General features: G+C 45.6%; 1 protein-coding gene across 1 annotated transcript in view; it reads right to left on the bottom strand.

The window, feature by feature from the left end:
• The window catches only part of TCF7L1 (transcription factor 7 like 1), a 145,663-nt gene extending 119,494 nt beyond the window's left edge, over positions 1 to 26,169 (bottom strand). The window contains exons 1-3 of the mRNA XM_016136956.2: positions 25,936 to 26,169; positions 25,790 to 25,853; positions 25,473 to 25,600 (exon numbers count right to left, since the gene is read on the bottom strand). Coding sequence (XP_015992442.2) covers positions 25,473 to 25,600; positions 25,790 to 25,853; positions 25,936 to 26,154 — 411 coding nt within the window. The 5' untranslated portion in view covers positions 26,155 to 26,169. The remainder of the gene's footprint in view (positions 1 to 25,472; positions 25,601 to 25,789; positions 25,854 to 25,935) is intronic.
• Positions 26,170 to 27,696: the final 1,527 nt, after the last annotated feature.

Genomic DNA, 27,696 nt, shown 5'->3' with positions numbered 1-27,696 from the left:
TGACATCCAAATTCCACCCAGGTCCCTGAACATGTGCAATCACCTCTTCTAGCCCTGAGGCTGACAGACAGTGCTCTGTTTAACAGAATAACTGATAATAATTAACTGTACTACATGCCTCACAACCAAGTTTAAAAATATGTTCTGTAAACAGTTCTGTGTTGTGATTGTGGTGGTGGTCACACAAATCTCTGTATGGAATAAAACTGTGTAGAAGTGTACAAACACACGCACAGTGAAGGCATATGAAAAACAGCGGGTACCGAATAAGGCCTGTAATCCAGTTAACAGTAATGTACCAGTGTCAATGTCCTGGCTTTGATAGCGAGCTTGAGCTCTATGACATATCGCCTTGTGGGAAACTGTGGGAAGAGTTCCCAGGACTCTTATGTACTATTTTTGCAACTGCCTGATAGTAATTATTTCAAAAGAAAAGTAAAAAGTAAACAAAACCCAAAAAACACCCCCAAAACCCAAACCCATAAACCTAATCATCTATATTCAGATCATTTTCATACCTACCAAGGCCTGTGAGCTGGTGGCATTATACATTTTTTCAGGCCATCTGGAACTGGTCTTTCGAGCCTAGCTTTCAATTCTGACACAGGCGGCTCAGGCACCAGCGCAGGCTTGCACATTTCCAAAGTGACCAAGAGAAGCACATCCCAGTGCATCTGGCTCTGGGAGAAGTAGGTGGTTATTTTGCCAAAAGTCTCTCTTGGAAGCCCCACTCACTAGAGACTGATTGGTCAGATGGAGACCAGCTTTGGCTGAATGGCAAATTTAAGCCTGGGTTTCTTTTTAAATGTCTACCTAATCTCAGACATCTTCGAAAAAAAGATGGGTCCAAGTCCAGGTGAGTGCATGTGCATACACATAAATGCACACAGACATACATACACATACACATTGCACATGCACATAAACCTATATATACACAAACACATACACACATGTACACACACATACGCGCACATAGTTTAGCCCCAAAGAGCCAAAAATGAGTTACTAATATTAACTAAGTCAGTGATTATCAAAACTGCAATCTAGACTTTACTGATAGGAGTTACTCACCCAATGGGGACAGAAAGGGGTTATTATAAACACAAACCAAAGCCTCCTGTTGAGTGCCCAGAGTCTCCGAAGTCTCGGGAAGCTTATGGATCCTCCTCAGAATGCTAGTAAATGCACAAAGTAAATACATAGCATTGCAAAGAAAACCAATTACAATAAAATGCTGTTATCAAAATATTTTTGCTATGGTTAATATATAATTAACATATTACATAAGACCTGGAGGTATAAGCACCTTAATTTTGAAGTAGTGATGAGGATAACGATACTTTGAGATATCTATGACTCTTATCATATTTTAAAAAAAAAAATTTTTTTTTCAGCATTTCCTAGTGGTGGCCATCACAGGTATTGCTAATACAGTATGGTTTGTTGTCTACATTCACAATCAAAAGCATGCAAAATTTCAGTTAGTGAAAATTAAATGTAATGTTTTTCCGTCTAAGTTTTTGGCTCTCCCCTGAATTCTGCCTGTGGGTTGACTCATGAAGCAGCTCTGGAGTGAGCAGTTGGTACACAACCTTCACAGGAATGAAACACCACTTCCTCTCCACAGCATGTCTCCCCCTCACCTGTTTACCAATGATTACATACATTCCAAAGAAAAGCCGTCACACAGTACTAGCCCGCTCATCAGTTCTCATCAGTTTTCACGTATCCACTCAAATAGATGTTTAACATTAGCACCTGACTCGGGCCTTTATTTTGGGCAGGGAAGGCCCATCTCTATCTCCCCTTTTCCTTCAGCCTCTTGACTAACTGCTCCTGCTACTGTGAAGAAATTAGGGCAATTATATCCATCTCTGGGGAAGCCTGAATGTAAACCATCATCCTCCAAGTTTATCCATAGCCAGGGAACAGATGTCAGCCTTGGTGGCAAGTTAGTGCCGCATGCCTATAAGCAGCCAGCCCTGGGCCCCAGATTCTGAGTGATCTGATGGTGAGAGTAGATGTAAAGGAAAAAAAAGAGAATATTTTTAAAAGCTATAGTTAAGGTGGGAAGCTTAGATGGTATTAGTAAAAGGCTGAATTGCGTACTCCCCTGAAAGATAAGTTAAAGTCCTAACACCCAGTACCTCAAATTTGACCTTATTTAAAGATAAGGTCTTTACAGAGGGAATCAAGTTTAAGAGAGATCATTAGAGTAGGCCCTAATCCAATGACTGGTGTCCTTACAAAAGGGGGAAACTTGGACACAGATGCACACAAAGGAAAGCAGATGTGAAGGGACAGAGGGAGAAAACAGCATCTACACACCAAGGAGAGAAACCTGGAACAGGCCCTTCTCTCACAGCCCTAAGAAGGAACCAACCTCGCCGACACCTTGGTTTCAGACTTCCAGTCTCCAGACTGTGAGACAATTTCTGTTGTTTAAGCCACCCAATTTGTGGCACTTTGTTACAGCAGCTCTAACGAATTAATACGATATTCAAAGTCAAATATATGGCCTGATAAAAAGATTGTAATTCAGAACCTATCACATCCTGTCTCCTTATGTTTGCCACTAATCAGTTTAAAACTAGATTCTGTTCAGTCTGCTTCTGGCCTCCTGAGCAGGAGGGATGGGTAAAGCAAAGGCCAATTCTGTTAGATGACAGGACTGGCCGCAGGAGGGTCTTAGAGCATCCAGGGTGCATGGCTGGTGACTCAACCACCAGACCATGGTCCCACTGGCGGGTCATCACTTCACTAGGCAGGGATCTTGTTAATCCTTTCAGTCAAATACTCATGAGGAGCTCTGGACTAGAGCAGTGGTTCACAAACTTGGCTGCATATGCAGAAGCCCCTGGGGAGCTTTAAGAAAATTCCGCCCAAGCCTGAGCCCCACCCCAGACCAGCTGGATCAAAATCTCTGGAGGTGGGGGCTGGGCATGAGCATTTTTTAAAAGCTCCCCAGATAATTCTAATGCACAGCTAGGGTTGAGAGACACTGAACCCTATGACCTCTGAGGGCCTTGCCTTCTCAGAATTCGGAGAGAGTGCATTTTGTGTTTATCTTAGTGGTTCTCAGGAGCGTGCTGGGCGCAGCCTCAGTCTCATTTCTTCCAGGCCCAGGCTACAAGCGGCCTATGTTGGGTATGAGCAGAAGAGTAATTCCGATGAATGGGGGGGATGGTGGCAAAGAGGAGAGAGAGTTAAAAATGCCTGTCACCCTTTCATTAAAACATCAATTCACTAAGCTTTGATTACAATGCTCCTAAGCTCCAGGAACTCAGAGATGAACCATAAAAAATACCTACTAGCTAGACCTCCAGAAGCTCAGTCTCATTCCAGAAACAAGGTGACAGCTGTTAAAGTGAGAAGTACCACAACCGAGGTACATATAGGAAAGGGAATCAAGTCACCACCCCACAAGCAACAGGAGGTGACTCAGGTGATTTTAAAGGAGAAACAAGAATGTTTTCCACGAGTGAAAAAAGAATATGGGAAGGCTTGATCCATGAGAGGTGGAAAAGATTTTGTTCAGCTAGAAAGAGAGGAGATGATACATCTGTAGAGATGAAGAAAACATGAGAACCACTGCTCTGTGAATATGGCAGTTAACAAGGGGTGGCCTGGTTCGGGTAAGGCAGTGCCCGACATGGTGCTCTGATCTTCCAGCTGGGGCTGGCTTCTGCCAGTATCTGCAATGCGGCCTCCAGACCCCACTGCGGCCGAGGTGGGGAGGGGGGTTAGTGGGGGAGGGTCTAAATCCTAGCTATGTGCCAACTTTTAAAAGGGAGCTTTTAATGAATATATGTTTAATAAATATACAACCTAGAGATTCTAGGCACAAGGGTCAGGCATATGTACTTAAAAAAAAAAACACATGGGTCCAGGGAATTCTCACGGGCCAGTCATTTTCAACCTTTGGGGCACCTCCTGGCTTTGCTCTCCAAACCTCTGTTCCTAAGGGCAGTTTGCCAGGTCTGTGGTCCAGCACTGACTGGCCTCGCTGGGCTGGCCTACTCAGACCCTCAGCCTCCATTACCACCACCCCACCACCACCACCACCACCACCACCACCCCATGTGGGGCTGTTCACCTGGCTCCCACCCTAGGAGGCTGACCACCAGGAGCATGAGTTCTCCCTGTAAGGACCTAGCCAGGCCCAGCTCCCCTTCCAGCTCTGGCTTTTGCTCTCAGGCCACGGTCCTGGCACCAACCTGGCCACAGGGCCGCCTTCAGAGTGCAGGCCCCTCCATGAGTTAATCATCACAAACGCTTAGCCCACAGTGTGGAAAATCATTCTCACTCACCCTTTCATGTGCATTGACTAGGCACAAGGGTACAAATAGAGATTTCTTTTATGTCCCACGAGCTTCACCCATTACCCTGGCCCCCTAGACTGAAGACCACCACCACAGGGAAGTATTCATCCTCTGCGCACAGCCAGCATCTTCATCCCCTTCCTCCTAAGTCAACCATCTGTTCCCAGGAGGCAGGAGGGGCAAGGGCTGGGCCCAAGGGAGAACGCCATGCCCAGCTCCCTTTGCTCACAGCTCAGAACTCAGCTTTCCACCTTCAAGAAAATTATAGCCTTCAGACTGACTTCTGTTGCCCTCTCATAAGAGCCAATCACTGAAAACCAAGTTCTGGCACTGAAAACCAAGCACCCAAATCACACTTTATAGACTTATTTACCCTAAAAAATATCCTGAGTTCACTCACACCTTCAGACCACAAGAGAATCTGAGAATTTACCAGGAAATTGGGCAACTACAACTTATTCTGGAGACTCCGGAGTCAACACTTCATTAAATGAGAAAAGCTTCTCTCCTGAGTTGAGCTGTTACGGTACGCAGGAGGAGGTGGGCCGGGAAGGTGGATGGTAAATCCTTAGCCAGACAAGCACTGGCACATGTCCCAAAGCCAGCCCAGTAAGGGCATTCATACGTCTGCGGACTGATGGATCCCATGTCTGCAGGTCTAATTCTTCCACATCAGCAAGGGGAGCCTCGTCAGACCTCAACAACCATCCCTTGTCTTACTCCAATTAAACGGGAATGGTTTGTGCGTTCTCACTGAGGTTTGCAAATGATCTTCTGGAACAAAATTAAGTCTCTCGACCTTTTTTTTTTTCTTAAAAAAAAAAAAGATGAATCGAGGCTTAAAAAATAAAAGATGGGCTCAAATCCATTGTCAAGAGTTTCCTGCGCACTATTTTTCAACTCTTCTCTCTCCCTTGGGCAATCTCCAGCTTAGGGTTATTATTACAGACAGCATTCCTTGAAACTTAGAATTCATCTGCTTCTTCCTATAACACATAATTTTGAAGCACTGAACTGAGAGAAACATTTTCGCTATGAGCAGGAAAACAGGGACAGAATAGATTAAAAAATACTGAACTGTACACACAGCTGAGGAGGTGGGAGGGGGAATGCTGAGTTAATGCTGACCGGCCGGTGAAGAGGTTCTGAAGTAGGTGTCGGAGCTCAGCACGAAATAAGGGGCAAAGGAAGGCGGGAGGCTTTCAGGAGTGATTTTTATCTTTTTATCTCACACTAATAGGTACCAATAAAACTTCTGGGAAGATGCACATAATGTGGACAACAAATCGTGGGGGAGCGGCGGGACACAGAGCCATGGCTGACAGGGGAAAGAGGTGGGAGGTAGGCCATGACCACGGCGGCAGGGGGGTGTGTGGCTCAAGGAGTTTTAGGGACTTGGAATTATAGCGGTGGTTACACGAATCTGTGTTAAAACTTATAAAACTGAACTCCAACAATTTTTCTGTATGCTATTTTTTTTTAGGTTTGAAAAGAAAAAAATCAACAAGAAAGTCTTTAGGTAGAGGGAGAAAAGTGCTGGCTGGAGACAGGACATGGGGCTAACGTCCTTCCTCACTCATGTGACAGTGTCCCAGGGCTCCACCCGGGCTCATTTGGCAAAGCTCTCCTTGGCCGCGGCAGGCTCCGAAACCCAGAGAACCAAGTGACCATCGGTGAAAGTGCTGGGGACGAGTGAGCCAAGACAACAGAGAAGCTTTGGGAGGAAGCGGGGCCCCCTAAGCAGATGGGGAGAGTGAGCAAAGAAGGACGTTGTGAGGGGCAGAAGGCAACTGGCGGGCACGGCAGGAGGAGACTGCCAGGGCAGTGAGACCAGCAGGATGCTCGTTTAAGACCAGGCCGGCTACGAGGGGGCCTTGAAAAACCATATGTCACACTTCGCCTTAAGTATCCCCTTCATCAAGTCTTCCATGGGCCTTGAGCCAAGAATGCCTGAATCTGGTCTTTCATTTCTTCAGGGCCGCTCCCATCTCTGTCTGATGTCAAAAGGCCTACACCCCCAAACAGCCAGGAGCAGGCGGCATACGGAAAGCAGTAGGAATGGTCGCAGCCTTCTCCCTTCACCCCTCGCCAGATCTTCCAGGGTGCAGGCAGCTGCAGATGCCCCTCATGGTCTCCAGGTCTGCTCTGGAGAGGGTGCCACCGGGCAGCAATGATCACCACGCAGATGCAGAGAAACACCAAAGCGGGGTGGGCGTCTGCCTGACTGGTTGCTGAGTGACCGGAGCAGCCAACAGCTAGAGCTACCGAGCTCAGGATGAGCCTCACAAGGAGCAAAGTGCGTCTCTGTGGACGATTGCAGGGGAGCCGGCCGGGTTCCTGAGGGCCAGCGGTTGGTCCCAGGCGCTCTGGGAGTCGGGGCAGCTCCAGGAGAACAGCAGGCTGCCCGTAGGCCATGCGAAAGGACTGTGGGGCTAGAAGAAGCTGCAGAGGCTGCAGAAAAGCCAGGAAGAGCTTCCCGTCTTGAGCACCAGTCTCTCTCATTCCAGGAATCCCCTTTTCCTGAAGCTAGAGCCTGCTGCTATTTATTTATACAAGGCTGAACCCCACCTTCCAGGGCACCGCAAAGCCCTCCTGCACCACAAAGCCTGATTGTGCTTCCATATCCTCACAGCCAACTCTGAGACAGAAGCTTGCCTGAGGGAAGACAATCTGTACCAGGGATGGAAACAGTCAGATTTGAAGGCCTGGACCTTCAATAACGGAGACCTTTGTTAAGGTGGGGACCAATTCTAAGGACAGTCGGAAAAGCACGGCAGGGGTTCCGGCCCGGCCCCGCCCAGTGCCAGGAGGCCCTTCTGCAGGTGAGCTGTGGCTATTTGGTTTGGGATCATTTCCAAAGAAGTAGGCCTTACCAAGGGCCTGACCTGACGGAGAGATAAATTAACATGCTATTCTGCTCAATTATCCACTTAAAGAGAGCCATAATAGCATTTTATCAAAGCAGTACATGTAGATGAAAGATACAACCAGAGTAAAAAACCCCAGAATTTTTTTTTCCAAAAAAAGACAGGAAACTTTATTATCCCCTGAAACTAATATAGCCTAAACTATAGTGATTTTGGCAGTTTTGGCAAACAATTTTTCTCAGGACCTGTAATATGGGCATTCTCTCTGCCCACTTCTCTCAGCAAAAGGTTTGGTCAGACATTTTTCAACAGGCTCCTAGCTCCCCACCACAAAATACATCTAAAAGGTGCTAAAACAGACCACAGAAAAGTTGGGACCTCAAAGCTCTGGACAAGTTTCGGCTGCACACAGACTCGTGTAATGGTCTCCTGGACACCAAACCCAAAAGGACAGAGGGGTCCCAGACTAAGGGAATGGGACCATCTGTGTTGTAAAGTCCCTATGCCAGAGGGAGCAAGGGGTCAGTGCCTAGGGTTTGGCCACAGGAGCCAGAGTCCTGGACTAGGCTGGGAGTAGTTCTGGGCTGATGTCATAGGCTATACCCCACTTCCCACCAGCTCTCCTAGCCGCTGCCCCTGCCTTCTGCTCACATGGCCAGCTGTGCGAATGGTTCCCCGTTTATTATTGAGAGGAGCCAAAGCTGACCTCCCTAACAGACAACTGCACCTTCCCTCCTTCCCATGGAACCCTTGCTTTCTTCTGGGTCCTCCATGTGACATTCTGACTAGAGTGCTCAGCCTCTTTCTGCCCCAGAAGGCACCTCTGAAGCTAGGCCTGCTGTCTGCACAAACTATGAGTAATTATCACTAATTGCCCCTCACCTCTCACTAACCCCAAAACCGCCTGTAAGTAGGAAAGGAAGGTAGGTAAGGAAGGTAAGAAAGCCAGTCAGGGTCTCTCCCGTCCTGCCCCACCCAGCTCCCCCTGGGTCCATGAAGACCAATCTGCCACCACTGCTCCTATTCTCCACCCAGAGGCCTCCTCAGAAGGTGCTGTGGACCCTCTGGATCCCCCAAAGCGCAGTGAGAGTCGCAGCTCTGTAGGTCCTATAGTCCTAGGCTTTTTAGAGACAAAGTTCAGGCATAATCAACCAGTTTCAAAATAGAGCCTTAGAATGCAGCCACTGAAAGAAACCCCTGGGTCACCCAGTTCAGCATCTTCACCTGTACAGATAATGTCCTTCAAGCTCACACAACCCATCAGCGTGGTCTACGGGGTGGTGGCACACATGGTAGGAGCTGGGCAAATCTGGGTTCTATGTCTGTTCTTTGCCCTGGATTGCTGAGTGGCCTCGGGCAAGGATCTTGACCTCTCAGCACTTAGACTTCCTCTGGAATAAAGGAGGAATAACCACTGTTCCCACCCGCAGGGCCATTCTGAGGATTAAATGAGTTAATGCCTGCAATACTCCTCTGGGACACAGAGAAACACTCAAAAGAAATAAAATTTTCACTGCTAAAGGTGCTGTTCAGAGAAAAGAGAAGCTCAGGTAACAGTTCTGGTGTGTTTCTCACTAGCTCTGACGGTAGGAACTCTCTTCACCTCTCCAGGCCTCAGTTTCTTCAACTGTAACTAAAATCCAACCAGTATCTCTAAGCTCCCTTGTTTAAAAAGAGAGAGACATGAAATAATATGCTGCATACTTTGACAGAGTGAAGAGGTAAGCAGGGAGAGAACAGAGAAACAAAATTCTGTGTACAGAGCCCCAGCAATGTGCTCATGGAAACTTTGCTGGAATTGAGACTACAAACATGCACAGTACCTTTGAGCTTCTTTACATCTGTAAAACGGTTACTGTGCTCGTAAAGACTGCCCGCAGACTTAATTTGGCTTATACATACAGAGTCCCATTTAGTGTCTAGACCTGCCAGGCCCCAGGCTCCCAGCTCTACTCGAGAATGTGCTGGGGAACTTAGCCCAGGGGAGGACACAGTGGGGTTCTGTGTGCTCCCTCCCCAGCACTCAAACACCGAGGAAAAGGGAGAGCCTTGGGCAGCAGGCCACTGGGGGTCATTCCTAAGAGGAGGGCATTTTGCCAAACGTGTGAGCAGATTTGACTGACCTTCTGTTTTCCCAGTTCGGAAGAGCTAGTGGCTTGGCAAATGAGGCTTGTGCACAGTGTCGTGAGACCACAGGTACATATCTAACCACCTTGCTAATTTAAGTAAAAATGGAGAGTAATCATAAAGATGGAACTCAGAGGTAAAGTGGAGGAAAGGAGATGAATGTTTGCTTTAAGAAGAGGTCTGTTTACCCCGAGCTTCTAAAAACAAGAATCCTGAACTCCCTTTCTACATCATTATGACTTCTTTAACATTTGTTTTTCATTTATCCAAGATCATAATCTTCACTGAGGCCCACATATGAGCCAAACTTGAACTTGAAAACCAAGCAGGCCTTTCGTTCTGCCTGCGTTAATGAGTGTACAAAGGGGCGTCTGATTTCCCCCTCCCCCAAGAGTCTCAAACACTAGTTCCTATTTATGTAGAATAGGTTAGAGCCGGGCCTCTGGGTAATGACCCTAAGACAGGTATCAGGAAATTAAGGTTCTAAAACCAGCTGATTCACTGTGGACCTCTAAGACAAGTTATTTCAAGCATTGAGCCTCATCTTTAATACAGTGACAGTTGCCTGCCAGCTGCATGCACTGAGTAAATTAAGCAGAATTATGAAAACCTACAGAATTCTTATTATTCACATCGAAAACAAAGTACCAGGGATAGGATGGTACCACAGACCCAACTATGGTTCCCAAGGCAGATTTGTAGAGCATTAAACCCAGGAGACGCTACTTGGAAATAAAGGGTTCTAGGGTTCCTTCACTCACCCAACAAATATTTGTTGAGGACCCTCTACATGCCTGGTACAAGACAGGACAAAACAGACCTCCATCCTGCTTTCTTCAGTGAGTTCAGGATCCAGAGGGAACAGAGTGTGTATCAGATCATTAGTAGGTCACATATTTACCATCAGTGAAATGTGCTCATGTACAGGGAGCTGAGAATTTGCAGCAGAGAACTGTTTCTAAGACTGGGAGAAAGGGAGTGTGAAGTGAGACTTCTGCATGGGGTGGGGAGAGAGGATTCGAAACACAAGGAAAGCCTTGGTCAAATGAGTCGGAGGAATCTTGCACAATATGACTCCCCTCTAAGAGATTCCTGGTACATGCTGGCATGTTAAAGGCCCAAGAAGCCATGCAGAAATGAAGCCCGGGATGTCCCACCTATTAACATCACAAGGATGTTACTCCGGGAAATGCTGATAGAGGCACTATTGTTCTCATAGCCCATAAGAAACTTCTGCATAAAACAAAAGCTCTTGTTCACATAACTGGAAAACTATCATGTGTCCTCTCAGAACAGCCAAAATACCTCAGAGTTGCTAATGTAACTCTAAAGTATTTTCCTTGGCACAGGCCTATAAAAACATATGGCTTCCACATCTCCCAGTATCACAGATGAAATAAAGTCCACGGCTACAAACTAGTAGGATAGATTGAAAGTTCTACCTTTAACACAGACATTTGCTTTATTTGTAAAAGGACGTACAAGCCTCAATACCAGAATGAAATGATAAAACTTTTATAAAAAGTAAAATAAAAATGATCAACCACCGATGATGAACTTATGAAAGATTACGTCCTGAAAAATACCAAAAGTGAAAAATGATTTCCCTTGTCAGCCTAAAAATGTCCAGGAAGAAGACTGGATTTTACTGTTTATTACATACTACACATAAAAAAGAGGGGAATGTGTATAAATAATAATAAGTATTGACACGTGTGCAGATTTTTAAGTACAAGGCACTGTGCTAGGGGCGACAGTATGCAAAAGAAAAATATGACAACTAAGGTTCTTAGAAATATGGATCCTAGAAAACTAGAAATATAAAACTGAATATAAGTAAGTGCCCAGGAGTTGGTACAGTGTAGAGACTAAATTTTATAGGGGCCAGGGCGGTCCAGAAAACCCAGGACCAGTAAAGCTATTAATGAATTTACCTTGATAAAGCCCTCACTTAGTGTGTGTTTGTGCACGACCTTATCTAACTTTTGCAACAGTGAAGCAGGACCTAGGAATGTATCAAAATACGGCCTCGCACTCAGCATTCAGTGGAAAACTGTTCCTCAGCTATGGCTTGGATCTTGAGAAGAAGGCCTGAACATCTGCCTGATCAATGACATGTGGTCACAGAGGTGACCACGACATATCTAATTAATGTAACCGTGAGAAATAAGGAAACGAAGCACGTTTGATTTGCTGTCATTATCTAAATATGCCCTTTCAAAAACAAGGACACATTTTACATTTAACTTAAGTGGGAATCTCCTTATGAGCTTTAGTTGGTAAAAGGCTATCTGTTGGCAGAAGTATATGTGTACATTTTTATTGAAAGAATAAAATATAAGAATGAAAGATATTAATTTTACATAGAAAGCAAATGCAATATACAACTACAATTATTAAATAAATAGGATTAACAGTGTTACTAATATTAAGAGTACATTCTTTAAAAGGACATTACATATTTTTAGAGCAAGGATTTATTAAATGTTTTTAAATCACAGTAAGTATATTACATTCTACAGTTGACTCTCTTGAGCGATACAGGTTTGAACTGCGTGGGTCCACTTATTCACAGGTCCACATGTAAGTGGACCCATGCAGTTCAAACTTGTTGTGGTCCAAGGGTCAACTGTACTTTTAAACTGTACAGAATTGCTTGGGGGCACTTATAACAATAAGCAGAATAACATTTAGCGTTCAGACTATGGTCTCTAACTAACAGATTTCATTAAAGGAATCCGAGCTCCTTCTCAAAATGGATGGCTCCAGGTCAGAGACAGGAAATGTACAAGAAGAGCCTGGAACATCCTGCCAGCCATTCCAGCAAGCAGGGGAGCATCAAAGACCACTTGGACTGTGTCAAAAGGACTGAGAAGCCAACCTGAAGAGGCTCCTAAAAGATAGGGCAATCTGAGTATCCATCAGGTTAATAATCATAAATGGATTGAAATACACCAAATAAATTTAAATCCATGAGTTTATCATAATATTAAAAAAATACCTTTGTTGGTTGTTTTTGCAGGGTTAATAGGAAATCAACTGAAAACTGGAAAATAAAGGGAAAGAATCAAGCATTTAAATTGCTTTTCCCATACGGTCTAAAGTAGAGGTCAGAAATTTTTTTCTATACACGGCCAGATCTTTTTAGCTCTGTAGACCAAGTATGGCCTTGTCACAACTACTCAACTCAGCCTTGTAGTCCAAAAGCAGCCACAGACAATATGCAAATGACTGAACATGGCTGTGTTCTAATAAAACCTTATTTACAAAAATAAGTAGTGGTTTGGATTTAGCTTGTGGACCTTAGTTTGCTGACATCTAATCTAAGGTAACTAATAGTCGATGAGGGGTAGTTGCTCTTTTTTAAAATATTACAGCCGATAGATGAAAAAAGTGATACAAATAGACTATTACCATTTTTGAAATTGCTGATTAAGTAATGGATGCAGGTGATGATCATCAGTAGCTGCTAACGTCACAGAGACAACCAGATATTAAGTGTCTCATGATGTAAGGACAACATATATAAAAGAATCTTGCAAAATAAATTAAAAGGAGGGAGAAAGAGAGAACCTTAAAGCTTGATCAAGTCTAAAACCAGCTAACAATTTTCAAGAACTACAGGGGTCAGAAAACATGTTAAAAGACATCATGGGGATGCATTTAACAAAACCCAGACTGTGAAAAACTCCACAGGAGTCATCAGATAAAAAAACTCAAAACCTAATTAGGACGTTCTTTACATCCTATTTAGAATGCAGAGCAGAATGTCAACCTTGCTACCTCAATATTTAGCAGGATTTCAAAATCATGTACCATAATTTCTTGATAAACCATCTTTGACCCAGACATAACAAGGACTATAAAAACTATGAAGAGAAGAAACTGTTTTTTAAAATATGTGGAACCAAAAATACCTTGTTCATTTTTATTTCATCTCATTTAGTATTCACAAACATACAATAGAGCATCACAGAAAAACAATCTAGCAACTTATAGAGCTGAGACATTACTGTTCCTGTGCTATAATGTCAAACTTTAAAAATATGACCATTAATTTCGCCACTACCACAGAAATAATTATTCTGGCAAGAAACATCAATAGATAATAAAACCAGTGGGTAAAAGTCTGATGAGAAATGAGATAGTTGTATGGTCAAAAAGTATCTCCTCACAAGATACTTATTAATTACGAAAAGGAAGAAAAATAGTAACTTTCTTTTAGAAACTTGACATATAATTTTAACCAAGTGATCGAAATTTCCCATCGCCTATAATGGGAAAATAGATGGTGCCTTTTGACAAGAAGCACTGGGAAGGACATCACAACACCACATCAACTATGCAGTGTTCTTGGCCAAAATATACAACCTGAACCTACTCATGAAGAAAGATTTGAAAAAAGCAGAATTCAAGGTCCTTCTACAAAATAAATGGTTTGTAAATTTCAAAAGTCAAGAACACAAGGGACACAGACAGACTGAAGAACTGTTCTAGACTGAAGGAGACTAAGTATAACACATGACTTTGGACTCACCCTGGACCAACCCCAGACCAAAAAGTTTTAATGTTTTCTTTTGCTACGAAAGACATTAGGAAGACTAGGAAGACAACTGACAAAATCTGAATGAGGTCTGTGTTAATTCCCTGATTTTGATAACTATACTGTGGTGAAGATCCCTGGTTTTAGGACACACACATGAAGTTATCTACGAATAAAGAGTATTGTGTCTGCAACTTATTCTCAAATGCCTCAGAAAAAAGTTATAGAAGGACAAAAAGATAAAGGAAATGTAGTCAATGTTAACGTTTTAGAAAGCCTAGAGAAAATTACATGAGAATCTTTCATACTACTTTGCATCTTCTGTGTCTGAAATTATTCCAAAATAAAAAGTGAAGTTAATTTTAATTTATATACAGTTGACCCTTGAACAACATGGGCTTGAATTGCACATGTCCACTTATAGGTAGATGTTTAAAAATAAATACAGCCAGCCCTTTGTATCCGTGGGTTTTGCATCTGAGGAGTCAACCAACTATAGACTGAAAACAATATTTTCACCTTTTGGCCTGCAGTTGCAAGGGCTGGCTGAGGGTAAATTCGTGGGGAGTCAAAAGTTATACTTGGAGTTTTGACTGCGCGGGGATCAGCGCCCCTAACTCCTGTGCTGTTCAAGGGCCAACTGTATATAAATTCCACATATATGAATTAATTGTATATTATATCATCCTCTTGATAGCCCTTTGATTAAGAACTTTCACAAACTGGCAGATGTGTTAGAGTTTTATGTAAGTCTTTACAAAGGGAATTGATACCCACATAAATTCAAAACCTACACCAAGTACAAAAGTTGATGCACTAATTACTTTTGTTCAACATTTCTGGTTTTCCCTGACTATATAATACCATTCAATCATTTCCTATACAAATAGTTTAAAACACTGAAAAAAAAAGTCCATTTATTGAAATATTGGTTAATTTTTTTGGCCACTGAACACCTTAATAAAGTTATAATAATATCGTACATTATTTTGATGACACTTCTCATTTCTTTTTATATCCTAGAGATTTGTTCTATGATGGTGCTATCTAGTTTTAGACTTGGACAAATCCTGGTTTTAAAATGTAGTCCATTCAGCCAAAATGTTAATTCAGCAATCTTTAAATACTAACATTATCCCCATTTTGCTGAAGAGGGCCCTGGGGCACAGGGTCACAGAGTCAGACCATGGTTACGCTCGGACTCAAGGCCTGGCCGACTGTGCCCAAACCCAAGTCCCAGACCCCTTAGTCATACTGGCACCTCAAGGGAAAAGGGGTGGGTTGTCGGTGGAGGATGCTCCTCTATCCCTCAAGCCAAGGTCAAAGGAACCTCTTAAGGGCTCCCCACAACTCCAGACTCATCATCCCAGGCCCTTCCTGAATTAACTCTTTAAGAAGGCCTAGGAACACCTTGTAAAGGTGACCTCTTTCCCATTCCAAAGCTTCAGCACAAGTGTCTCTCTAACACACCTTCTATAACAGAAAAGCTTATGCTGTAAAGTATAAAGCGTTTTTATCTCACGTATCTCTAATATTCCTCCTGTACCTCTCCTTTATGCATCCCACCCTAGAAAACAGTATAAAAAGATAATTAATGAACAATGACCGTATCCAATTTACATGTAAAATAATATTCATACACGTATAAGAAAGTGGAGCTGGTCAGGTGTAGGAAGCAGGCAACAGGCCAAGTCAACAGCTGCTCATAACAACGTGAGACATCATGGCATCTAAAGAACCAAGCTGGGGAGTGGCTCCATAGCGTAGTGGTTAGCACATCTGCTTTACACACAAAAGGTCCTGGGTTCACACCCCAGGTGGAGCCATGGACCATACCCCAGGTGTGCCAGGGGTGCCAGGCCCCAGGTGTACACCACAAGCATGTAGGATGCTCCGCCTTTAGAGATCCAGTTCTTAAGGGGAAACGACAACATCCACAGGTCAGGGGTGGAAGCTGGGTGGGGGAGGTGGGAAATTAAAAAGGGGGGTGGTTTAAAGAACCAAGTTTACCATCTAATATCAGAAGAAAAACATAGAGAAGTTGGAGGGGAAAAGGAGATTAAATGGAGCTACAGAGTACAGAAAAGCAAAGAAAATTTAAACTACAATGGTCACTGTCTCTGATACTGTAAAGAGACCAGCCATTAGGGGTCTGACTCTACCCCAGGCAGAAGCAAGGATTAAAAGTGCCCCCTAAGTGAAAGGGCTGGAAATGCCGCCAAAAAAAAAAAAAAGAATACAGAGCTGTTACTCATTACTCATTTTTTACTGCACTTGTACACACCGTTTCTTTGTATCTTGCTCCAAAAGGCATCTTCACGTTAATTTGGCTGTCAACTTTCAGTAGAAGGGAAATTGCAGCATTACGGCTAGAATAATGGCTTTACCACCTTCTGGAGAGGTAACTCTAGGCCCCTCGCTTACTCTCTTAGTCTTAGCTTCCTCATGGATAAAACAGAAATTATAATCTCAGATGTGCAAGTGTTGAATGTGCTAACAGTTATAAATGATGTGATAGAATGCCCTGGAATACTGCAGGTGACTACAGGGCTGTTTTTTTAAAAAATAGTGATGTTTAAATATTCATGCTGTCAACATTCACCAAAAGTCTATGAATCACTTATCATGGGTCAAGTGTTATGGTTTAATAAGGAAGTATGTTGAGGTGTATTTTTTCTGTAGCGCTGCTTTCTACTGGGCTTGCTGTGGAGCCCCCTAAGTAGTGCAGACGTTAAAGCTCCAGGGAGTGCAGCTGGGTTCTAGTCCTCTTCCCATCATTCGTGACCGTTCAATCTGGGGCAGGTTCACAATCTCCCTGAGCTTGTGCTCCACACCAGTAAGATGGGCTGGATGGTGCCCCTTGTGCTCTAGGGGACACGGGAGAACCATACCGGGTCCTTGCATTAGAATCTCAGGAAGGAACACCCAACCCACCCCCAGAAGATATATGCTATAAATACAACTGATTTTAGTGACCACGATATATTCTTCTTGGAATTTATGAAAAAAAGAGTATTGTTCCAAACATCAGAAATCACTACTGCCAACAAATCTGGATTTGTAAATTGATCAGCTTTTCATACCACTCATTTCTACTTCTTTTGATTTTCTCCCTTATCATCAGATCCATCTATTTCTTAATCACAGCGATGCTCATATTTACTCCTTTCTGTTTTTCCACACATTTTCTATAGACATTGCTACAAATAATGGCCCCCTTTACTTTATAAGGTATAAGACATTTTTCTCACTAACATTTAGTGCCTTGCAATATCCAGATTTTCAGGAAGGCTTAGCTAAGAACCCAACCCCCTCAATCATACTCAGAAGTCCTCCTATTAATCTTCCCACCATGCTGTTTTCTGAAAGAGACCACCTGGAAATTTGGGAAGTGAAAGAAAAAGCGCTGAATTACTTGATTCTTTTCCTAATTTCAAACCATTGTACACACACACACACACACACACACACACAGAGAAAGGGGGGAGACATACATTCTCTACAATTTTCTGTGTAAACATTTAATATTTATTTAATAGTCAATTTACTGAAATAGTTACAGATGACTGGGACTGTTTTTTAACTTAGAAAATTTTAAAAAGCAACCAAATAATAAATCATTTTGTAAAATTAACAATAAGGAAATAATGTTTGCACACTTGGTCCACTGGAGCTTGGTTTGTTAACCAAACTATGTTGTAATCCTAATTGCAGGGGTAGTGAGCCAGTTTACTGCTCCCGCCTTCTTCCACACTAAAGACACATTTGTGTGTTTTTCCAACCCTCATCAATTTCAACAAGGAAAAACAGTCTGCAAGTTCAAAATAGTTCAAATGTTAGTAGATAACCACTTTTTCCTCCGAAAGAGGGCAATGTGGAGGTGACGTTCCTGGGGCCACCCACTAAAGGTCATTTCACTCCTCTGGAGTACAGTACTGGAGAAACGACTTAAACCACAGCCACTCGCTCACTCATACAACTGTTTATTTGGGCAAGTACATTCCCAGGTCCACTCTGTAAAGTCGGAACAAATCTACCCACCCTCCAGCCCCAACCGATAACTCATATCAGGATTTCTAAACTGGAAAACAAAGGTCAGCTGCCTTTCTCCGGAGAGGAGGAGGAGCTGCTTCTATCAGGCATTTGTGTAAAGTCACAAGAGTGGAAGGGTAAGACCTAGACTTTGGACTCACAACCAAGTGCAAATCTTTGTGCTGTCAATTACCAGTAGTGTGATCTTGAACAAGATGCTTGACCTCTACAAGTCTGTCTGCAAGGCAGTGAAATGGGAATAACGAGCACCTCCTTCCTAGGAGATCAGAAACTATGAAAAATATTAAGGTTTTAGCAGGCATTGTCAAGTGCTTTCCAAACAGAGTGGGGCTATTAACCCCCTTCAGGAACAGCAAGTGAGAGCGCCCACTTTATCACACATTTGCCAACACTGAAAAGTCTTATGAAGACAAAATCTTCATAAGATTTTGAATTTGGTGGGCCAAAAATGGCTCGTCTTTATTAGCGTTTTTTGACTACCTGGGAGGTTGAACATAGTTTCACGTATCTGGTGGTCATTTGTATTTTCTTCTTTTCTGAATTTTTTGTTTATATTTATTTTGTTTATTTTCCACAATTAGGGGGAATACCTGGGGCCTTGTTGCTCCTCTTAAATGAAAAAGATTTCTAAAATGCTATAATCGTTTGAGAGTATGACTGTGAGCTCATTTCCTGTCCTGAGGACTCCAGGTAACTAAGTTTATCGCCCCTCATCACTTTCACAAAAACTTTTGAAAAGGCCATGTTTAGAAAACCCTTTTCATAATTTTCAAACTTTGAGGTGTATTTCTAAACTAAATGTTCACTTGTCCACGAAAATCTGTAGGCTATACAGACAATGAAAAGGAAAGATTTAGGATTCTGAAATTTATCTTAGAACCTTAAAGGTTATCTGCCAGTCGAGGTAACTCAGAACATCTCTAACACCTATGAGTCTCAGAACGAAGCTGTACAGTAAGTACTCCAAAGGTGTTCACTGGGCAGCACACACAGTACAGAAGAAAAGGCAAGTCCCCTTATTCCCTCACGTTCCCTACATTCCCAAATGCCACGGTTTTGGAACACTGCATTTATTTCATTGTTTCCTAAATTCAATCCACTCTGAGAGAAGATAATAAAACACAGGACATATAAAAACCTCCTCCAAAAATCCATAATTAGAATAGCCATTTTGAGGCAGTTTTCTACATTCATGCTTTTGAGCAGTCAGTCCTTTCCCATCCCCAAGTATTTATCACATCCCAGTATCCTTTCCTGACTGCAAAGGAGTTGTATTTTGATTCCTATCTTTATCCCCCTGCAAAATTAGCCAGCTCCAGACAATAAAAAGAAGGTAATTCTCCCAAGTACGTCCTATCTTTGAATCAATGCACAATTGTTTCATTATTTAACACGTAGCTAAAAGAGTCCCAACACTTTCGGCTTTATAATGGGGGTACAGAGAAAGGCCTGTAGTCTCCCTACTGCCAGCAAAATTCCAAATTCTTGGTTTTACTGAGAATCTCAAAGCCATCTAGGTGTCCAGTCCACTCTCCCCTCATTTCCTACAACTCCACCTCTGCACTTTTCTACATCCTCATCTTCAACTCTTGAGCTAGTCAACAAAATTGGAAGAACACTACTTACTGTCAAGCATCCTCCATCAATGAAGGCAGATGACTGCTTTTTTCCCCAGTCTCAGTCTCATCTCCTCTTCTTCTTACCTTCTCCCCGATTCACCTTCCACCCTGTCCTGCTGCTCCTACAAGTCTCACTCTAGTATCCTAAATATACTTTCCAAAGCCTGCAGCTCTTACCTTCCCCCTTCATGCCACAGCCAATGTTCTTAAATGGTAGTCTCGAGTCTGGTTTTCCAACATCTTCCAGGTTACAGTCGAACAGAAAGTGAAATGTATAAGGTACACAAGGGAAGGCAGAGGAGGCTGCCTGCCACTGTGGGAGTCTGGACTGGGGTTCTGGCTGAGGAGTCAGAGATGGGCCACACCCAAGACCAGTCCAAGGCATAGTGCCTTGGCACCTGATTAGAAAGCCCTAAGATAGTGTCTCTGCCTCCATATCTTTATCACCACAACCTGCCTGGAATACTTCTCTCTGTGGGAACCAATAACTTCCTAACTAGTGAATTCCCAAAGCTCCTCTTGACTCCTCCATCTTTTCTTCCCCTCTCCTCTGTAGCATCTGACACTGAAGATTCTGCTACACTTTCCTTGATGTCATAGTAGCTAACCTCTCCTCCTGCTTTGGCAAGTGCTCCTTTCCATCCTCCTTCAGTGACTTCTTTCTCTGCTCTGGGAATCCTGTCCCTTTCTTCTCTTACTCCCTTACATCACCCGGTTGGTGTAGCTTCTACTATTCCCTCAATATTCCCTCAAACCCAATGTGTCTCCAAGGAAACTTAGCAGTTTCTCCAAGTTAGAGTGCCTCTCACAGACTACATGGACTTTGTTATTGCCAAAGTAGTCAATGAGCCATCTGTCCAGCACTTGGGAGGCAAAGACAGCAGGCCAGGGCCACACCTACAAGTCATTCCCCCAGGTCACCCGGGCTCAGACACCACGAGTTGACTGTGACATCAGTCACCTCACTTTCTGCCTCCAGCACTGCCCCTTCTGGCACAGATTCAACCAACCATTCCAGTCTCTCCCATCCTTTCCATTTCAGTATCTTAAGCCCTTTTCATATCACTCCTGGACTCCTATGAGTCTCCTACCAGTTTAGCTCCTTCCAGGTTCCTCTCCCTCCAATCACTACTCTCCTTCTAAGCATAAGTATGAGTCACATCACTTTCCAGCATAACTTTCGATGGTTCTCTACTGCTTTCTGAATAAGACCAGATTCCTTCACTGGCATTTGAGGTCTGTCTGGTCCCTTATCCTTCCAAGTAAATGGAGTAACTTTCATTATCCAAATAGCCCTGAACTTTCTTCCTCCCTCTATGCCTCTGCTCTTACTGTGCTGGCTTCAACTTCAAGATGAGGATGAAGAAGAACATCTACTTTTCCCTCTAAATCTCTCTGTACTATTTACATTTTTTCTTCTTATTAACAAGAATTACTCTGAATTAAAGAATGACCGAGTTTCAGGAACTAGTTTTAAAAAAACTTCCTTTACTTGCCTGCCTTGAACATGTCAGCCCAAAACAATTTTTCTATTCTCTTTATTCTCAAAATTCTTCTGTGGACTTTATGTACTATTAACATAGACTTCCTATTATAGTTGTTTGTGCTGACACTACTTCCTAACTCAATTTTTAAATCCTTTAGGGCAAAGTTGGGTCTAATTCACCCATCTCTCACAGTCTCATAGCCATTGGCCATGATGGGTCCTCAATAAACATAAGATAAAGTTGAGGAATTACAGTTTAATCTTAAGGATGCCAATCTAAATATCCCCAGTTTAGCAAGTAAAAGTTAGCTCTAAATTGGAATATAAGTAGGATCTTTGCATTATAGATTTTCCAATGAGTTAATCATTTAAATTCTTTTTTTGCCAACTTTTTTGTTAACTTTGCACACGCTGTAAAGGCTGTGTGTGTGTGTGTGTGTGTGTGTGTGTGTGTGTGTACATGCCATCCTATTTTCTCCTGGAAAGCCCATAGAAGTGAGATCAGCGAAGAATGAGACCACCTATAACTTTCTAAAATTATAACAAAGCAAGCAGGTATTCCCTGCCAGATCCATCCATTCAAAGAAAAAAGACTGTCAGGGTTCGAGTCCCTCCACAGGGTTTGTCAGCAATTGTCTCCCCAGCAATCCAAACGCCAAAACTTCAACAACACAGGCAGGGCCCTCAAAGTTTGTTCCATGTGAAAAGCCCTCATTAAACTCTGAGTTATATTTAGAAAAAAATGGAACAGCAGTTATATTTAGATGAAATAGCATAAAAGAATTTTACCAAAAGCAGCATCTTTATACTGATCTTCCAAAAGAAAAGGTTTTACTTAGCTTTTACATACAATCTCTAAAAACAGACAACTTCTCTACATGGACACAAGGATTTCTGCCTGGGTTCTTTGTGTCAGAAAGAAAACGGGAGCACCCAGGATATCGGCAAGACTGCCTGTGGGAGGCAATGGGAAACAAAGGACATAAAAACAAGCACACGTTTGGAGAACAAAACAATTTCATACAGAAACAAGAGCTGAGATGGTCTGAGAAAGGTGTGAGTACCATGGTGCTTGAGTTGTGCAAGAGTAGATCTTAAATTTATAAACTGGACACAAACACTATAGATTTCCTCAGCAATCTACTTAGAAGTGGTACTCTTTTCAAAATGGCATTAGTGCTCAAATTGTGGTCACAGTCAAACTACTCTCCATCACTTTGTAGCTAGCTCGCGGAACCACAGTCGAAATTTTCTTTTTGGCTCTTTTTACTCTAACTATTCTTGACATCCACTTTCTTCAGTGTTGACTTACATTTTCCTAACAAAATTCTCATCAACAGCACTAAGGTGGTTCAGCAAACTTGCGAAGCCTTTTCAAGAATAAATGTATCATTTTGGGGTGACTATTTGAAGGAGTGAAAGATGGCTTGTGACAGTTATTCCTCTCTTCCTAGGCCACAGGGTACCCAGGGCTCCAGATGGGAATGACTCACAGCTCAAAGGCTTGGCACACACCCCAGGTTAAGGGGACCTCTTCTCTAAAGAGCCTCAGAAAGAGGCCACTTCCCCAGCCTTCCAGCCAAACCAGAGTGTAGGGCAAAGGTAAAGCCCGGAGGAGGAGATGGCCCCACAGCAGGACTGGCCAGCCCCCACTCGTCCCAGCAGGAATTATGCCAATGGTGAGGGTGTTGCAGCCCTGCTGCTTGCTATTCCCAGGGTCAATTAACACCCTGAAAACACTCGAGCCGACCAGCACTTTTGCTTCTGGCTTGATATTTCCAGAAAGTGGTAGAGCAGCAGAGAACTGAGCTCACCCAATTTTATACCACTTATAGGCCTTAGGGCAGCAAAGCCTAAGGCTGTGAAATTTAGAGATAACATGAAAACAGACCTAGGATGCCAAAAGAGAGACCAGATTATATATTTGAGGCACCCTTCTCCCATTTCAGCCACCTACTTCCCTCTCCCTCTGCCCCATATCTATATTCATTTTACCAGGCCGGGACACAAACAGAGGGCCTATATTTTGCCTAAAGTAAAAATCACGTTGACTACATCCAGAAAAAAGCACCACCTCAACCCTATAGCTCAGACAATGACTTAAGGGTTTCCTCACTTGCTTTCCTAACAGCCCATGATGCCCACAGGCAGAGTCAAAAAGCAGCTGAGCTGCCTGAACTGCAGGAAAGGTCACTCCTATATCAATGAACTTTGTAAGCAGGCAGGCTCTTAAGGGGCACAAAAACAATGAGGGAACCGAACTTACTTCTGCAAGGGCGATTCACCAGGGAGACAAGATTCAGGTACGAAAACAGGCCAGGACATACTTCGTCACTTATAAAGTGTGAACAGAAAGAGGGTAAGTTCTTCAGAGTCTTAAAACAGGGATTGTGGCATGGGCCAAGGCAGGGAACAGCTGCAGGAACCGGCAGGCAGTCAGAGGCATGCAGAGGGGAAAGGTCGGCTTGCCCAAGGAGGGCTCTGGGAAACCCACGCAGGGCTGCATTTAGTATAGGAATCCTCAGTACCAGCAGGAACCCACCTTGGGGTAGTTTTTAAGCAAAACAACATGTAAGATGGTAGAAAGAAGGAAAAGTGGTAGAAGGTGGTAGAAGGAAGAGAGGAGGGGGCTTACACAAACAAAAGCTGTCCCACTGGAGCTCTTCCGGGGGGGGGGGGGGGCAGCAGATGAAGACAGTTGTCAGAGTCACTATTCAAAGAGGAAGAATCCAAATGCCCTAATGAGAAATGGCTAGCTGGAAGGAATACCCCCACTGGAGGGAAATAATTGGTCATTTTGTGACATGTCTGGTGACTATCTGCACCAGGCCCTGGATCAGTACTCACTCACCAGTGTTAATGCCTGCTCTCTTTCCAGACAGCCAATGCGAAATGGGAAAATGAGACTTCAGTAGCATAACCCTCTCACACGGGTTACAGGAACCCTACTGAAGTTTTCAGAACTGAGCTATATCTGTGGACATGTAAGGGAATCAGTAAAAACCTAAACGAAGTTGCTGCAGCTTTTACTGATCAACTTTTCCTTGCACCTTTTTTCTTTAATACGAATGAGAAAAAAGCAACAGCCTGAGGCCCACATCCAGCTTATTATGTTCAGAAGTTCCTGGGGTGCTCCAAAGCAGGGCTAACAAAAGCCGTAGGTCTTCCCAGCTTGAACAGTGAGGGCTGTGTGGTCCCATTCCCCTTTCCGTTGGTCAGAGCCCCCACCTCCACTCCTTCATCTCAACTAGCCAAAAGAGCGCACCTCAGCTCTCCACGGACCAGGACAGCGGGTATCATCCATTCAGCATCGACTGTTTCTCAGGTAATACATTTAATTGTGATCATTATTTAAAGATAGCTTAAGCATAATGTGCATTCGTCGGACCCCGTTCCTAAGGCGCCCAGACTTCCCGCCCGGAATCAAGCACGCACTGACCCGCACTGGGAAGCTGAGCGGGAAGCACACAGAACCACTACCGTGCGCGCGGCGCCCAAGGGGCAGCACGCTACAGCCTGGCATGTAGTAAAAAGCCGCTCGCCCAAGATCTGCCACCAGACCTAGCACATCGGCAGGGGACCCTGAGGTCGGGTGGCGGTTCGAGGTATACAAAAGCCTAGCCAGCCGCGGGCTGCGCCCCTTGCCATGCGGGGGGCAGGAGTTCAGAGCCAGGGAGGGGAAGATGGAATCCGCCCTCATTTGCACGTCGTCTGGGGCCCCGTCAATTTGCTTAATCACGGCTCTAAATGCCAGCGCGCAGCACACAATGCGCGACCATTAACAGGTTTAAAGTGTCTCAGCGCTCGCTTTAAATGAGAAAAGTAGGCAACAAAGGGGAAAAAAGCCAAGTTTCTCAACTTGAAGAATGCCGCGGGTTGCCCTGAAATCATCTCGGCGAGTTTAAAAACCCGAGCTCCACAGAAAAATTGAGGCCCCCACGCGAGGGCTGAGGGTAGGGAGAGGGGTGTGTGATAACCCGCCACAAATACTGGATTTCTTGGGAACCAAGTCACTCGCAGCCGCCCAGTGAAACCGAGGTCGGGGGGCAACATCGTTAATACGGATTTCCCGGCCCATTGCCCAAATGCCAGGGAAAGTTGACCCACTTCCAGGAAGAAAAGCAAGACCCCTCCCTGCCCCCCAAAGCCGGCACAAATCCAAGTTTTCCTGTAGCGCGAGCAAAGAATTTTGGAAGCCAAGAAAGACTCCAGACGTGGACCCAAGAGCCTCTCCCCAGCAAAAGGGAAGAATTTAAAGGAACGTTACTTCCACCCAGGCAACGGCCAGCGCAGCCTAACATTCGGCCAACACACAGTCGTTCAACTCTGAAAACAAGTTCTGCCGGGGATCCTCCCGGGACGGCCCCATCCCCCACCCCGTCACCGAGCCCGGGGGCACAACACGCCAGCCCGGCCTCCCACTCGCCCCGGCGCGGTCGGCCAGGCGCTCACCGTGCGCGCTCCTCCAGGAGACAGGGGTCCGTTGGGGAGGTAAGGGCTGCTCAGGTCCGGGATCATCAGAAAGGGGTACCCTGGGTACGGAGGGCCCTTAAAGAACGCGCCGTCCTGGGGCCTTCTCACTGCAGGCAAGACCAAGGCTGAGGTGAGACCCGGCCCCCGCGACGGCGCCGCTGCAGGGGTCCCCGGAGGGGCCCCAGGACCCGAGCGCCCCCCACGCGCGCCCCAGGACGGCTGCCGGCGAGAGCGGCAAAGGGCCGGGGCACGGCCTGGGGGAACCGGGAACGGAGGCTGTCCCGGCCGGCACGTACCTTCGGCGAAATAGTCCCGCGGCTTCTGGAAGGCGTCCCGAGCAGGCTGCGGGCGCCTCTCCGCCTGCAGAGGAGACACAAAGGCGAGGGCGGGTGAGCGGGCGCCGAGCCGGGGTCCTCGGGGTCGGCTGCCGGAGCCTCCTTACCTCCGAGTCCGAGCTGCTGCTCTGGTTCTCCGACTCGTTGACCAGGGACGACTTGACCTCGTCCAGGTCCCGCTGCGCCGAGACGCTGTCGCTGCTCGGCTCCTGCTCCTCGCCCCCTTCGTCCTGGAAGGGGATCAGCTCGTCGTTCGCCCCGAGGTCGTCCCCTCCTCCGGCCGTTCCGGCGCCCGAGCCGCCGCCGCCGCCGCCGAGCTGGGGCATGGTGGGGCCGCGGGCCGGGGCCGCCGCTCTCCGAGCCCCGCGCCGCCCGCGCCCGGCCGGGCCCGGCCCGGCGCCCCTCCCTCCCGCTCGCCCCGCTGCTCTGCTCGCGGCCGCGGCGGCCGCAGCAACAAAGTTTGACAGGGCGTGGCCCGGCGGGAAGCGGGGTCGGCGCAGCCGGGCCGAGCGGGGTCGGCTCGGCTGGGGCCCCTCCGGCAGCGTCGAGCCCAGGGCTCCCCAACTCGCCGCCGCCGCCTGCTCCGCCGGGGCGTCCCAGCGCCTGGCCCGCCGGGGAGGGGCGAGTGGGGCAGGAAGGAGGGCCCGCCGGGCTGGGCAGGGGGGCCGGAGGGAGGAGCCCGGCTGCAAACTGACACCCGCGCGCCCCGCGGAGCCCTGCCAGCTCCGGCGCGCACACACTCACTCGCATTTACACTCGCACACCGCTCGCTCACACCTTCCGGGGGCTGCATCTCCCCACAGCGCGCCCCGCCCTCACCTCCAGACTCGCCCTGGCCCCCCTCCCCTGTGCCCCACCTCACACCCCTGGCGGCCCTCCCCCACCCGCCCGCGAACCGCTGGAGTCCCGCCCACACCCTTAGGCAGCCCCTAACTTTCTTCCAAAGAACCCCCAGAACTCTGCACCGATCCCATACCCCTTCCCACCATAGCGGCGCGCTGGCGGGCGGTACTGCCCCCTGTGGGAAAACTTCGGACACAGACAGGCGGGCGACGCTCACTGCCTGGAGTTGCTCAGAGCGCGGGATCCCGCCCAGCCTGGTCGCATTCGCTGGATACATAAGGCAGAGAATAAGGGAAATTTACGGCACCCTGGAATATGCTGGGAATCCCTCTGATCCTCTGTCCTGTGGGGTTCCAACGTGCCCCATGCCCTAAGTCCAGGGTTTTGACTGTTCAGGTGTCCAGAGTCACCTGAAATCCCGAAGACCACTTTCGCCCCATGGTTCCGCACTAGGTCTTTAACCAAATGACTCACGGCCCTGGGTTCAAAAAGAATTCGGATTTGGTTCGTTGGAAGGAAAATTCTCTGCCCAGAATGCCTATTCACAAATCTGTCTCCGTAGCCAATGAATATATGAAAAATGCCCAACCAGCCTCATACTTAAATGTCTGTTGTAATAACACTAAGATAACATCCTTCTCGAACCGGTTTGGGAAAGTTTGAAAAAGTGAATCTTGTGTCATCCACAGTGGGGAACTACTGTTGAGAGCATACGTTTTAAAGCAAACTGTAAGGCACTATGGAAATATCTAAAACTATTTTAAATATAACTGACAGGGTAGTTTTCCACAGCTGTCGCCCCACATACGGACAAAGTCACAGATACAAGAAAGTTCAAAGCAGCAGGGAGGTCTGTAAAATGAGTTTGGGGTCTTACCAGCTCAACAGAATAAGGCCCCTGCACATATGGATTTGGAATGATTTTGGAGAAACACCCTTAAAAACAGTATACATAACACTTTCATTTTTAAAAATTAGATATATTTATTTCTGCATAGAAAGTCTGAGAAGATGCACACGAAATT

This window comes from Rousettus aegyptiacus, unplaced genomic scaffold, assembly GCF_014176215.1.
Source record: "Rousettus aegyptiacus isolate mRouAeg1 unplaced genomic scaffold, mRouAeg1.p scaffold_m13_p_7, whole genome shotgun sequence".
Classification (NCBI taxonomy): Eukaryota; Metazoa; Chordata; class Mammalia; order Chiroptera; family Pteropodidae; genus Rousettus; species Rousettus aegyptiacus.
The sequence above is the reverse complement of the archived record's forward strand: the minus strand, read 5'-3'. Positions and strand labels throughout refer to the sequence as shown.